Source organism: Oryctolagus cuniculus, chromosome 3 (assembly GCF_051225735.1).
Source record: "Oryctolagus cuniculus isolate XC-2025 breed Fujian yellow rabbit chromosome 3, ASM5122573v1, whole genome shotgun sequence".
NCBI classification, from domain to species: Eukaryota; Metazoa; Chordata; class Mammalia; order Lagomorpha; family Leporidae; genus Oryctolagus; species Oryctolagus cuniculus.
In genome coordinates, this window is record NC_142869.1 from 8,748,331 (window position 1) to 8,763,343 (window position 15,013).

Consider the following 15,013-nt stretch of genomic DNA (forward strand, 5'->3'; position numbering starts at 1 on the left):
CCACGACCTCTGACACTAGGGGTCAGGTGACTCCTCTCTTTGAAAGAGGCAGAGCCAAGGACGGAGACAAGCAGGAGAGGAGGGAGGCGGCAAAGTTCCCACTAACGGGTAATCTGCACAAAGTGGGAGGGGAGGCGTGCAGTGCAGGAGAGAGGAGGCAAGGGCGCGAAGGCACTGGGAGGGAGCCCCAGAAGCTGCTCTGGGGCTGCAGTGTGCACACAGCACACACGCTGGGCTGCTCTCCAGCAGTGGATTGCTGGGCAGGCGGATGTGTGGATGGCTGAAGGGGCAGGAGCGCTTCAGGTGCAATTGAGAGCTTCACTAATCGTGGAGCTCGGAGAATCCAGGCAGGCAGGGACGGGCGGCAGGCACTGGGCTGGATGAGCGCAGACCTAGGGGCGGGAGCGCATTCACAGAAGTGGGCATTGGCTGTGACTCTCAGGAAGGGAGGGAGGCTGCCCTCCCAAAGAAGGGCTCCAGGCCAGGAGTCTCGGCTGTGACTGCTACAGTGACCACAGGCCGTGTGCCAGGCAGGAGTGCACCGGAGGCCTCCAGGGTCCTGGCGTCCAGAGGACAGTGTGGGGGCAGAGCATCATGGTGCTGACTTGCAGAGCCTTAGGAGGTGTTCGTGGTCTAGGAAAGGGGCACGGAGCCATGCTGGGGAGCGGAGGTCATCGGCACTGTGCTGCAGGGGCACTGTGTGGGCCTCCGACAACCAGAGGCAGGGAGGCTTGTGAGTCTCCAATGGGCACTGGGGAGCAAGGTGAGAGCCAACCCCGTGTCCTTTCCCACTGTCAGGAAGAGCAGGAAGTGGTGTTCCTGCAGTGGGACTGTGGAAGACTGTGGCTCCAGAAACCGAGAATGGGTTTGGGAAAGTGCCAGCAAGCACAGTGTTGACTGGTAGCCTCCCGTGAGAGTGTGTGGGGGTCTTAAGGAGAATTTGACTGCTCATGTGTTACTTAAACGCACAGAAGACACTTAATAGATAAATGGGCAGGGGCCAGTGTTGTGGCACGGCAGGTCATGCCACTGCCTGCAATGCCGACACCGCGTTAGGAGTCCCGGCAGCTCCACTTCAGCTCCAGCTCCCTGCTAATGTGCCTGAGAAAGCAGCATAGGATGGCCCAAGTCCTGGGGCCCCTGCATCCACGTGGGAGACCCAGATGAAACTCCTGGCTCCTGGTTTCAGATCAGCCCAGCTCTGGCCACTGTGGTCATCTGGGGAGTGAACCAGCGGATGGAAGACCTCTCTCCCTCTCTTTCTCTGTCTCTTCCTCTCTCTATGTGACTTGTCCTTTCAAATGAATAAACCTTATTTTTAAAAAGAAAGGAAGAAAAAAGGACAAGATTTAGTTCATCAAAAACTGGAAATATTCTCTAGGCAAGTGGCATGGTCTGTTTTCCATTACTAAACTGGAATACCCGAGGCTGGGTAGGTAGAGAGAAAAAGGTTTCTTTAGCACACGGTTTCGGAGGCTGGAAGTCCAAACAGCATAGTGCAGGCTCTAGGGAGGGCCCTCTGGCTGCATGCTGATGGGGGATGGCATTGTGGCAGATCACACTGCCAGACAGGAGGCCAGGGGCCACTGCTGTCCCAGCATCCCTTCTGAGGACACACCCCCGACTAGCCAAAGGACCTCCACTAGGCCCTCCTTCCTCTTAACATCACCATACTGGGGGCTAAACCCCCACACACGGGGCTAAGCCCCCACACATGAAACCCTGGGGGGAAAACCCCAGCTACATTCCAAAGAACCAAATTAGAATAGCCCCGTCCAAAACTAGGGTGTTCCCATCCCCCTGTCATTTCAGAAGAGAGCTGCACATATCCCAGCACCTTCCCAAGTTCCAGCAATCCAATATGGCGTCGGCTCTGAAAGGAGCGGCCGTTCCGAGCGTTTGTGCTCAGGGGTCCGTCTGGTGGTGCAGCGGGTTCAGCTGCCACTGGTGATGCTGGCGTCCCACACTGGAGCACTGGTTCCAGCCCTGGCTGCTTGGCTTCCAATCCAGCTTCTTGGTCAAGCACCTGGGAAGGCAGTGGATGATGACCCAAATGGCTCCTGCCACCCACGTGGGAGACCAGGATGCAGTTCTGGTCTGGCTTTGGCCTGGCTCAGCCCTCGCTGTTGTGGTCATTAGGGGGTGAACCATGGGCCAGCGCCATGGCTCACTTGGTTAATCCTCTGCTTGCAGCGCTGGCATCCCATATGGGCCCCGGGTTCTAGTCCCAATTGCTCCTCTTCCAGTCCAGCTCTCTGCTATGGCCCCGGGAAGGCAGTGGAGCATGGCCCTAGTGCTTGGGCGCCTGTACCCACATGGGAGACCAGGAGGAGGCACCTGTCTTCTGGCTTCAGATTGGCGCAGTGCGCCAGCCATAGCGGCCATTTGGGGGGGGTGAACCAGCGGAGGGAAGACCTTTCTCTCTGTCTCTCTCTCTAACTCTATGTGTCAAATAAATAAATTTTAAAAAAAATTAGGGGGTGAACCAGAAGATAGGCAATCTCTCTCCCTCTCTCTTTCTCCCCCTCTTTGTCACTCTGCCTAATAAGTAAAAAACAAAAACAAAAACAAAAACTTTTAAAAATCCTTTATTAATTTTACAATATACCTGGCTTTGAAGATTCATTAAATCATGGATGCAGAAAAGGCTTTAGCATTACAAGCCAGGTATATTGTAAAATTTTTCTACTATTTTTGCACATATCCTGGAGAAAAAACACACTATTTTTACTATTTCTAGTATTTATTTTAAATTATTCCCCATTTTCAGGTCTATCTCTGGGAAGATGGGTTCAGTGCAAAACTGAGAATACATCCTTTACTTTTTCTTTAATTATTTGCATGGGCATGAGGAGCTGCTAAAGTATTCTTTTAAAATGAATGTTTTACATAGATACTTGTGGTTCCACATATAGTTATGAGGTTATAGAGAGAGATCCTTATACACTTTATGCAGTTTCCACTAGAATATATTTTGCAAAACTTTAGGAAAATTAAAAAGAAACAAGAAAATATTTATGTATCTATGTATCTAATTCATATTTCCCATGTGAATTGTATTTTGTGTGTGTGTTAAATTCTGTACACTTATATTAATACCTTTGTAAATCTATGTATCTACTATCAGTCAAAACATTGAATTGTTTTAATACAAGGACCATACTCACCATCATCCTTGGTCCTATCCCTAAACCTACTTGTAACCCCTAATTTGTCAGCTGTGTCTTCCATCACCTGGTTTTTAACTTCATGGAATTGCTTGTTATTCACTCAGCAATATCGCCTTGGACTTTCATCAAGGTTGTGGTATATATAATTAGTTTATTCCTTTCTATTGCTGAGTGCTATTCCAATAGCATCGATGTATCACAGCTTGTTTACCCAGTCATCTGTTGAAGGACATATACAATAATCCTAGTTTGGCTACTACAAATAAAGTTGCTGGATATGCAAAAAAAAAAATCCTTTATTAAAAAGAACAGACCCAGGGGCTGGTATTGTAGTGCGACAGGTTAAGCCACCCGTGATGATGTATCCCACATTGGAGTCCTGGTTCCAGTCCTGGCTGTTCTACTTCTGGTCCAGCTTCCTGCTAATGGGCCTAGGAAGACACTAGCAGGTGGCCCAAGTGCTTGGTCCCTTGCCACCCACATGGGAAACCAGGATGGAATTCCTGGCTCCTGGCTTTTGCCTGGCCTTGGCTGTTGCAGCCATTTGGGGAGCGAGCCAGCAGATGGATAACTGACCTCTCTCTCTCTCTCTTCCTCTTGTCACTCTACCTTTCTAATAAATATAAAACTTTTAAAAAAAAAAGAAGAATGTAGGCTCAAGTTTAGATTTGAATCTCAGCTTTACGAAACCTGGAGAAAATTAACTGGCCCTGTCTGAGGGTAAAGAAGGTTTGCAGGCCATACAGTCGGTAACTCTGGCCTTGCAGTGGGGAAGCAGGGCCGTGAATGACGCACAGAGGCCCAGCAGAAATCCATGTATTGGAAACAGAAGGCTGTTTGCAGATTGGCTTCCTGCCAAACAGGACAAATAGTGATCACTTGCCTTCAGGGGTTGCCAATTGCTTATTTCTTGGCGCATAGCGGACATCGGGCAGGAGCTGCTATGACGATGATGATGGTGACGATGAAGGTTTCTAAGTTTATCCCAATCCCGTCTGTGACTGAGATCCTTGGCCACAGGACTCCTGGAGTGGGCAGGACAGATTTCCCAGTGGAAAATAACTTTCCTGAGTGGGAAACTGTTTGGCGGAACCTGATGAGCAGGAACAGTGAATTCTGTCGAGTCCCCGGTCACTCCCACGCTGCAAAGGCAAACTAAATGCCACGCCCACCCCCGCCCTAGTCTGCGGATGAGACCTCATTTCAACACAAACCAGAGGTGATGCGAAGATACCTATTTTACCTGTGAAATGATTCAACACCTCTCTCTCCCCTTTCTGCCACAGGTGCCCTTCTTCAGGGTGGCGGCACTGAGTTCACTTGGTATTTTAACAGCCAGCCAAAGGCATGATTTCAAGTGCAAAGCACCTCTTCAGAGTTGAAAAGCTTGTATGATCTTCTTTTTTAGATTTATTTATTTATTTGAAAGGCAGAGTTACACAGAGAAGGAGGGAAACAGAGAGAGAAAGAAATCTTCCATCTACTGGTTCACTCCCCAGGTGGCTGAAACAGCTAGCGATGGAGCCGGCTGAAGCCAGGAACCAGGAGCTTTTCCAGGTCTCCCATATAGGTGGCAGGGCCCAAACTTGCACTGCTTTCCCAGGCTCTTTAGCAGGAGACTGGATCAGAAGTGGAGCAGCTGGGACACAAACTGGCACCCATGTGGGATGCTGGCGTCCCAGGTGACAGCCTAACCTGCTGCACCATAACGCCAGTCCCACAGAATCTTAAGGCACACTAAAGATAAAGGTCATTATGCTCATGAAAATGCAAAACAAACAAACCAGGCGCACTTGTTTTGTCTTGGGTAAGGTCGTCTTATGCTATTCCTCAGCTTTTTGGGAGCCTGTTTGGGGTGATAATTAAGGACTGCGCACATAGACCACAGGCAGCTCACAGACAGAGCAAGTGGCCCCCAGGGAGTTGTCCTCACCCCTGCCTCCTGCCCCTCCCCCAAAGCATTACCTCTGCTTAAGTTCTTGAGGCCCAAGAACTGGGGTTTAGTTCATGCACTATGCTAACCTGCTTTGGAAAAAAAAAAAAAGCAGTAGGAAGAGATGACATTAAATAAAATGCATTCATTTTTCAGTTTCTAAGTTAGACATTCATGCTTGCTATTGTTAATCAATTGTTCTTACAGAACTACCAGTATTTTACTTTTCAATTACAGAGGTACATGGTAACGGAGAGAAGCACATCTGACTGAAAGATGAGAGAGATTATAAAATGCTGTGGACAAACGTCCAGTCACAAACAAAGCAGATCTACGCGTCCACATGGAAGCTGCCAGGAAGGGCAGAGCGGCCAGCGCATCGCAGCCCCTGGCTGTCTGATGGGCTCGTCAGGTGGAGCTCACGTGGCCAACGAGGCGGGAGGCGGGACAAAGTGTCGCAACCCCGACGGGCTACCCGAGTGATGGTATTGCTCATGTTCTGGCAGAAATGGTTATAATTGAGTAATAAGGCACTCAAATTATTAGGGCAAGTAATTATTGAAATGATAACTTATTCTAATTTATTTAACAATAGTGAATATATTAACTTTTTTTTTTTTTTTTGACAGGCAGAGTGGATAGTGAGAGAGAGAGAGAGACAGAGAGAAAGGTCTTCCTTTATGCCGTTGCTTCACCCTCCAATGGCTGCCATGGCGACAGCGCACCGCGCTGATCCGATGGCAGGAGCCAGGTGCTTCTCCTGGTCTCCCATGGGGTGCAGGGCCCAAGCACTTGGGCCATCCTCCACTGCCTTCCCCAGGCCACAGCAGAGAGCTGGCCTGGAAGAGGAGCAACCAGGACAGAATCCGGCACCCCGACAGGGACTAGAACCCGGTGTGCCGGCGCTGCTAGGTGGAGGATTAGCCTAGTGAGCCGCGGCGCCCGCCAACTTATTCTAAAATATTGTTTAGCTTTAGCATCTGTTTTTATAATTATTATATTACATGGAAGTATTATCAATTATATAGATAAAGGAACTTTGAAAACTTCATGGAAAATGAAATTAAAAGATCTGTTTTTTTGGTGCAAAAAACCTATGAGGGGTGGGCACTGGGCACAGTGCAGTGACGTCACCACTCGGGACATGCACTCCCGTATCAAGAGTCCCAGAGCCTCTGCTTCTGCTCCGCTCCCGCTGAGGCGCACCCTAGAAGGCAGCAGATGATGGCTCAAGTCTTGGGTCTCTGCCACCCGGGTGGGAGGCCCAGATTGAGTCCTGGGCTCCTGGCTGTGGCCTGGCCCATCCCTGACTGTTATGGGCATCTGGGTGGTGACAATAAATGAAAATAAACAAAATTTTTAAAAACCTGTTGAAATCCATGCATGGTTTTTTATATAATACACATTTTCCATCAACTTTTGAAGATCATTCATTATACGTATGTATGGATTTCCTTTTTCTTTTTTTAAATAATTATTTTGGATTTGACAGCTGCTTTTTAAAAATATTTTTAACTTTATTTGAAAGGCAGAGAAAACAGAGATATCTTCCAACCACTGGTGCACTCCCTAAATAACTGCAGTAGCTGGAACTGGGCCAGGCCAAAATCAGGAGCCCAAAACTCAACCTGGGTTTCCCATACGAGTGGCAAAGAGCAAGCTAGCTGAGCCATCACTGCTGTCTTCTAGGGTGCCTATGAGCAGGCATCTGGGCTTGCAGGCAGAGATGGGAGTGGAACCCAGATCCTCTGATACGGGTTGTGGGCATCCCAAACAGCAGCTTATCCACTGAGCCAAATGCCCACACGATTTCAATTTCTTTGCACCCAAATAAACATCTTTTGATTCCATTTTCCACAAACTTTTTGAAGTGTCCTAGTACATATTATTTTCAAATGGTCTTCTTTGTGTTCTTGATTCATGTTCCATCTAGAACTTCCACTACACGTGTGCTGGCACCACACACGAAACCTTAAGCTGCTGGCCTTTTGCAGTGATGTTACAGATGAACGCCACAGCTCCACTGACACAGCAGGTGTGGTCGTGGCTGCATACTCCAGGCATCAGCCTCCTGCTGCCCTGAAGATGAGGCTGCAGGTGAGGTCTGGTGCTCAGGGCAGACAAGGCAGCAAGAGCCCTTGCCACTGCCAGCCAGTCACCCAGCACCTGCCCTGCGGGCTCTCCTGGACAGAGCCCGGGACCCGGCTCTCTCCACAGCGAAATCTTTGCTCTGTGCTTGGTCTGAATCCACACACACCTTTGACAGACTCCTTACCTGCCAGGAAGCAGAGTGTGCTTGATTTCAAGGATGTCGCTGGAGACCTGTGACTGTGTGGCCTCCCAACAATGAGGGGCAGAGGGCTGTGTTGGGGCTGTTCAACTGGCACTGGGGACCAGGTGACGGAGTTTCCAGGGTGTGTGGATGAGAGTTAAAGCCCGGTTTGATATTCACACAGGTTTAGTTTTTTAAAAAGGAAGAGAAAGGCCGGCGCCGCGGCTCACTAGGCTAATCCTCCACCTTGCGGCGCCAGCACACGGGGTTCTAGTCCCGTCGGGGCGCCGGATTCTGTCCCGGTTGCCCCTCTTCCAGGCCAGCTCTCTGCTGTGGCCAGGGAGTGCAGTGGAGGATGGCCCAAGTGCTTGGGCCCTGCACCCCATGGGAGACCAGGAGAAGCACCTGGCTCCTGCCTTTGGATCAGCGTGGTGCGCCGGCCGCAGCAGCCATTGGAGGGTGAACCAACGGCAAAGGAAGACCTTTCTCTCTGTCTCTCTCTCTCTCACTGTCCACTCTGCCTGTCAAAAAAAATTTAAAAAAAAAATAAAAAAATAAAAAGGGAAGGGAGGGGAGGGAGGGGAGGGGAGAAAAGAAACCCAGAGACCCCTGTCACTGAGCCGTGCCACTGGCTGCTCTAGGACTTGGAAGGGAGACGAGCCCGAGTCCCTGGCCCCTGCCATTTTGGAGGGCCTGATGCATCCTGGGGAGTCTCTCTGGCACCAAGGCCACATCATTTTTACCTAGGTAGGAAAGTAGAGGTCACAGGAAGAAGAAATTCTAAAGATCAAAGGGTGATGCAGAGGTAGAAATCGGCTCTGCTCTACCTTAAAAGGAGTCCTTGGGCTGTTTGCTATTTGAGTTCATCTTCTGCGGGTGCCTGGTCATCACAGGAGGGCAGGGAGAAAATAGTATTTAAACAACCTTTCCCAACGGGGCCGGCACTGTGGCTTGGCAGGTGAAGCCACCACCTGCGAGGCCGGCATCCCATATGGGTGCCGGTTTAAGTCCCGGCTGCTCCACTTCCCATCCGGTGCACTACCAATGCGCGCCTGGGAGAGCAGAAGATGGTCCAAGTGCTTGGTCCCCTGCACCCATGTGGGAAACCCAGATGAGGCTCCTGGATCCTGGCTTTGATCTGGCCCAGTCCTGGCCATTGTGGCTATCTGGGCAATGAACCAGCAAATGAAAGATCTCTGTCTCTGTCTCCCCGCCCCCATCCAACTCTAACTCTGACTCTGCCTTTCAAATAAATTTGGAAAAAAAAAAAAAAACTTTCCAGGGAGGGGGCTCTCCCCAACAGCTGTGGTGCTATTCCCTTCTGCCATGTTAACAGAAGGCAAACCACAGCATGAGTTCAGCATCTGGGACAAGTGGTAGCTGTCCACACCCCTGTGGGGCAGCAGCGCCCTTCTAGGAAATCCTGACGGGCTGCTTCACAGTGCCAAGTCCTGGGAGGTGGCACTTGCAGCCAAGTCTGCAAGTAGAGTGCCTGCATTTACTTCTCCAGCCATGCCCAAATGCCAGGTCAGAGGCTGTCACACAGGGGATGGAATCTGGTGTCCTGGGCCCACAATACAAGGTCATTCCAAGAGCTCCTGGAAAACAGAATTTACAAAGTTTAGGGGTGAGGCCAGTGCTGTGGTGTAGCCAGTAAAGCCGTAGTGCCAGCATTCCATATGGGCACCAGTTTAAGTCCTGGCTGCTCCACTTCTGATCTAGCTCTCTGCTATGGCCTGGGAAAGCAGTAAAAGATGGCCCAAGTGCTTGGGCCCCTGTGCCTGTGTGGGAGACCTGGAAGAAGCTCTTGGCTCCTGGCTTCTGATAGGCGCAGCTCCAGCCATTGCAGCCATCTGGGGAGTGAACCAGCAGATGGAAGACCTCACTCTCTCTCTCTCTCTCTCTCTCTCTGCCCCTCCTTCTCTCTGTGTAACTCTGACTTTCAAATAAATAAATAAATCTTAAAAAAAAAAAAAAAGGTTAGGGAGCAGCACTGTGGCTCGGTGTGTTAGGCCGCTGCCTGGGACACTGGCAGTTCATACTGTAATGTCGGTTTGAGTCCCAACTGCTCTGCTTCCAATCCAGCTCCCTGCTAATGCTCCTGAAAAAGCAGTAGAAGATTGCCCAACTGCTTGGGCCCCAGCTACACATAAGGATACCCAGATGGAGTTCCAGGCTCCTAGTTTTGACCTGGCCCGGTCCTACTGTTACAGCCATTTGGGGAGTGAACCAGCAGATGGAAGATGTCTTTCTCTGTCTTTCCTTTCCTTTTTTTTTTTTTTTTTTTTTTTTTTTTTTTTTTTTTTTGACAGGCAGAGTGGACAGTGAGAGAGAGACAGAGAGAGAAAGGTCTTCCTTTGCCGTTGGTTCACTCTCCAATGGCTGCTGCGGCCGGCGCACCGTGCTGATCCGAAGACAGGAGCCAGGTGCTTCTCCTGGTCTCCCATGGGGTGCAGGGCCCAAGCACTTGGGCCATCCTCCACTGCACTCCCGGGCCACAGCAGAGAGCTGGCCTGGAAAAGGGGCAACCAGGACAGAATCCGGCGCCCTGACCGGGACTAGAACCCGGTGTGCCGGCACCGCAAGGCAGAGGATTAGCCTAGTGAGCCGCGACGCCAGCCTTGTCTTTCCTTTTCTATCTGTCACTCTGCCTTTCAAATAAATAAAAATAAATCTTTTTAAAAAAGGAATAGTTTACTGGGATGGGTGTTTGAGGTAGCAGGGAAGATGCCGCTTGAAACACCCACCTCTCCCACTGAAGCGGCTGAAATCCACTGAAGAAGGTAGAAACCCCAACTCCACTTCTGACTGCAGCTTCCTGCCAATGCGGTCTCAGGAGGCATCTGTGACGGCGCTTGCCAACCAGGTGGGAGACGTGGACTGAGCTCTGGGCTCCTGGCTTTGGCCTGTCCCAGCGCTGGCTGTTAAGGGCATTTAGGGGATAAATTAGCATGGGCGCTGTCTGTCTGTCTCTAGCTCTCTGCCTTTCAAAAAAAAAAAAGTTTCTTTTAGTGCTAAAATCTTTTGAAATCTACTCCATGCTTTTTCCTACCAAACGTTTTCTATAAACTCTTTGCCCTGGGCACCGAGCACACAGCTAGGAAGGCCACTGTGCCCGCACAGAACACAACCCAGGACCCTGCTGCTCACAGCCTGCTCTGTGGGGATGCTCAGCCCCCAATCCATCACTGCACTCAGCTGGCGAAACACCAGGAAAAAAAGTCCAAAGCCCCACTTACCCACTGACATGCCTAGATAAAACCTGCAAAATAATCATTTATTGTTTGTGTACAGCCGAAGTCTCTTCTTAGGGGTGTCGGCGGGTAGGGAAGATGTGCCGTGTGTGGCCGCCCTTGTACTTGGGCCACGATTTTGGCCTCCACGGCAGGCATCGGGTGGCTTGGTTCTGCTGCATTTGTTATCTAAGTCTTCTGGACATTTCAAAGGGCTCCTGGAGGCAGCAAAACCTTCCAGTTGTTAAGAAAAGGAGCCGAGAAAGATCTGGATCCTGCAGGCAGCAGCAGGCCATGCCTCGGCTCCCAGCCAGTGCGGGCCGGTCCCCTACAGCCGCTTCTCCCCCTGGGTGCCCTGCCTCTGCTTCCGCTTGCGGAGCTGCCGCAGGAACTGAAACTTGTTGGTGAAGAAAATCTGTTTCCAGCCCATGTTCTCCGCCAGGGACTTCATGTCAGGGGTGATGGTGTCACAGGCCAACCGAACTATCCGCTCCCACAGCTTGTCCGAGGCGCACAACTATGGGGGTGGGAGAGAGAAGCCAGAAGTGGGTTACAGCACATGTGGGACTCAGATAAAGTCACTGCTGTGAGATGCTGCATGAGAAACATTATGTGTACGGGCAGGTGGGCCAGACACCGGTCCTCCCGCAAGAGAGGAGGCCAGGGCTCGGCTGTGTAAGGGACACCAGTCATGCGCCCCTTAGTGATGGGGACGTGTGGTGAGACAGGCTTCCTTAGGAGGCTCCATCGGAGTGCACTTACCCAAACCAAAATGGCTATGGGGTCCCTAGGTGACACACTTTTCAGAACTGTCATGGGATACACAGCCCATCACTGGCCAAAACATCGCCGTGACTAGGGCACGGCTATCTGATTAATAGTCAAGTCAGTAAGTCCATTCCCAATCTCGTCTGAAGTGTGCAACCTGAGGTGGTTCTAGATGGCACGGCTGCATCCACAGCACTTCCATCAGCTTCCAGTTCCTCGCATGGCAGGGGCAGACAACGGCATTTGGCGACAGGCAGTGCTCAGCCCTGGTGATCGGAACTGTGCTTCCCGAAGGCTTCTGCAGGGGCGTTGGCGGTGGGCCCTACCTGTGCCACCTGTGCAGCTGAGGGAGCTGCCCTCCAGCCTGGCTCTCCCTCGCACAGCTCCGTGGTCATCACATGTGACAACCCAGACGTGGAGACATCTGGGCTGGGGGAAGGACAACAGGGAGCCCATGGTTCCTGCGCACGGATGGCATGCAGGCCCGGACTCCTGCTTTCTGCTTGTGACCCTCCCTTGACTGGCCCCCTCTGTGGAAACTCCAAGTCACCCAGGAACTGACTTCCCACACAAGGAGACCAAGAGGCAAGAAGCTGATGGGCCCGACAGGTCAATGACAGGGAGCAGTAGGAGTATTGATGGGTGATGACCTGTGCAGATCACCTCCCTAGCAACAGTCCAGAGAGTTGGTCTTATGACTGATATAATGAAATTTAGGTTGAATTTAATATCTTCACTCTTAAAATTCTTCCTTAAGGGGGAACTCCTCCACTTACCTGGGAGAGTCAGAAAGGCATCGTAAAGTCTCTCAGATTCCACAATACTGAATCCACATGTGCTCTGCTTAGAGAGGCCAGGGTGTTGGAACTGTGAACCTCTCAGGACAGAATGACAAAGAGAAAAGGCACCAGACCAGCTCAGACAGCTGGTGCTGAACACCAAGGTGCTGAAATCCACACTCTTCCTCTCCAGGACAGGCCTTGGCTCGTGCCCTGGCCTTTCTACCTCCCTGGAATTCATGCTCGCTTAGTGGACAGCTTTTAGTCTTTGGCAGGTGAGCCGTGGCCAGTCAGAAAGGTGGCAGAAACTACCAGGGGCAGAACACTGAGAGCAGAGAAGGACAGGCAAGAAATGAATGGTAAGGGGAGAAATGGAAAAGAAAAATCAAACTAAACCCGCTGCACCTGAGGGCCTTTCAGGGTGAAGGTAACCTGCCCCCCAGTCTCCACAGCCTATTCATCCACGCATCCACACATCCAAGCTACACGGAGTGCCTGCTGTATTGGACAGAGCACTTGTTCCAGGCTTGTGTAAGCACAAGGGGATTCAGTGGAGCGAACAGGTAGCTCACAGACTACCTAGTAAAGTCAGAGGGGCAGGTGCTGCGGCACAGCAGGTTAAGCTGCTGCCTGGGGCATCTGCATCCCATGTCGCAGTGCTGGTTTGAGTCCCAGTTTCTCTGCTTCTAATCCAGCCTCCTGCTAATGCACGTTGGGAGGCAGCAGACGATGGCCCAAGGGCTTGAGTCCCTGCCATCCAAATGGTGGTAGAGCTCTGGGCTCCTGGCTTTGGCCTGGCCTGACCCCAGCTGTTGCATGTATTTGGGGAATGAACCAGTAGATGGGACAGAAGAATTCTCTCTCTCTCTCTCTCTCTCTCTCTCTCTCTCTCTCTCTCTCTTTCTCTCTCTCTACCCTCCCTCCCTCTTCTGTCACTCTGCCTTTCGAATAAACAAACAAATTCAGAGGGAAAAGTTCAATGTTACACAGCCAAGCGCAACAGCAGCCAGATTAAAGAACGAAACACGGTGTGAGCATTCAGCCCAATGGTTAAGATTTCTGGGGCTGACATTGTAGCATAGAAAGTTAAGCCTCCAGGGGCGTTCCAAGATGGCAGAGTAGTCACAGTGCGGTCTGATTTAGGCTAAGCGCAATCAATATTCTAAAAGTGGAGAAAGCACACGGTCAGGGTGAAGCTGTAGGAGCAGCTGGAGCGGGAGGCCCTGGGAGAGCAGCAGAAATGGCCCGGAATTGGGTGGAAGGTGCAGACTCATAGCAAGGATCACAAAACAAAGGAGCCAGCAGCTTGGATCCGGAAAGAAACGCTGCCCTGGCAAACCAGGTGAGGCCGGACTGCACGGCCCAGGCTGCTGTTGACAGAGCTGGAGGGAGAGCTTAGTGAACTGCAGCATTTCTGAGTCTGGCGTGGATCCCTCAGGGCAGTGGGGTGACTGCTCACATAGGGCGGTGGCGGTGGGAGCAGGGAAGGAAGCAGTATGTCTCTCTTTCTCCCCCCTTGTCCTCCCTACAACAGTGACCTGCAGCCAGAAATCAAAATGAAATATTAGAAATGAAGAATTTGATAGATCAAATAAAAATGCAGTGGAAAGCCTTAACAACAGAGTTTCTGAGGCAGAAGAAAGAATATCTGAGCTAGAAGACAAATCTCTGGAAATTTAACAGTCAGACTAAAAAATAAGAAGAAGAAGGAGAAGGATAAGAAATTAGAAAACTTAAAAACAGGGGCTGGCGCTGTGGCACAGTGGGTTAACGCCCTGGCCTGAGGCTCCAGCATCCCATATGGGTGCCGGTTCTAGTCCTGGCTGCTCCTCTTCCAATCCAGCTCTCTGCTATGGCCTGGAAAAGCAGTGGGAGATGGCCCAAGTCCTTGGGCCCCTGCACCCATGCAGGAAACCTGGAAGAAGCTCCTGGCTCCTGGCTTTGGATCAGCGTAGCTCCAGCTGTTGCAGCCATCTGGGGAGTGAACCAGTGGATGGAAGACCTCTCTCTCTCCCTTTCTCTCTGTCTCTACCTCTCTCTGTAACTCTGTCTTTCAAATAAATAAAATAAATAAAAAGAAAGAAAGAAAGAAAAACAAACCATTGTTGGAGATGGAGATCTATGGGATACTATCAAACGACCCAACACATGGGTCTTAGGAGTGCCTGAGGAAAGACAGAAGGGACAAGAAGGCTTATTTAGTGAAATAATTACAGAAAACCTCCCCAAAGGGAAGAAAGGAATGGCCAAGTACAGGAAACCCATAGAACTCCTAACAGGCATGAGCAGAAAAGATCTTCACCACGACACGTTGTAGTCAAGCTTTCCAGACAAAGTAAGGTAAAAAGAAAAGATTCTAAAACATGCGTGAGAGAAACACCAGATTATTTCAGAGGATCTCCATCTAGACTCATGGCTGACTTCTCATCAGAAACCCTATAAGCTAGAAGACAATGCAAGATATAGTCCAAATCTTTAGCCAGCGCCGCGACTCAACAGGCTAATCCTCCACCTGCGGCGCCGGCACACCGGGTTCTAGTCCCAGTCAGGGTGCCGGATTCTGTCCCGGTTGCCCCTCTTCCAGGTCAGCTCTCTGCTGTGGCCAGGGAGTGCAGTGGAGGATGGCCCAAGTACTTGGGCCCTGCACCCCATGGGAGACCAGGAGAAGCAGCTGGCTCCTGGCTTCAGATCAGCGCAGTGCGCCGGCCACGGCAGCCATTGGAGGGTGAACCAACGGTAAAAGGAAGACCTTTCTCTCTGTCTCTCTCTCTCTTACTGTCCACTCTGCCTGTCAAAAATAAAAATTAAAAAAAAAGAAATAGTCCAAATCTGAAGAGAAAAAAACTGTCAACCCAGAA

The 15,013-nt window shown here is 50.8% G+C and overlaps 1 protein-coding gene across 2 annotated transcripts in view; it reads right to left on the minus strand.

Annotated features, from left to right (window-relative positions):
- Positions 1–10,633: 10,633 nt before the first annotated feature.
- The window catches only part of FBXO36 (F-box protein 36), a 99,936-nt gene continuing 95,556 nt past the window's right edge, over positions 10,634–15,013 (minus strand). For both annotated transcript variants that reach the window (XM_002712441.6, XM_089329784.1), the window contains one exon: positions 10,634–11,125. In XM_002712441.6, coding sequence (XP_002712487.3) covers positions 10,937–11,125 — 189 coding nt within the window. In that variant the 3' untranslated portion in view covers positions 10,634–10,936. The remainder of the gene's footprint in view (positions 11,126–15,013) is intronic.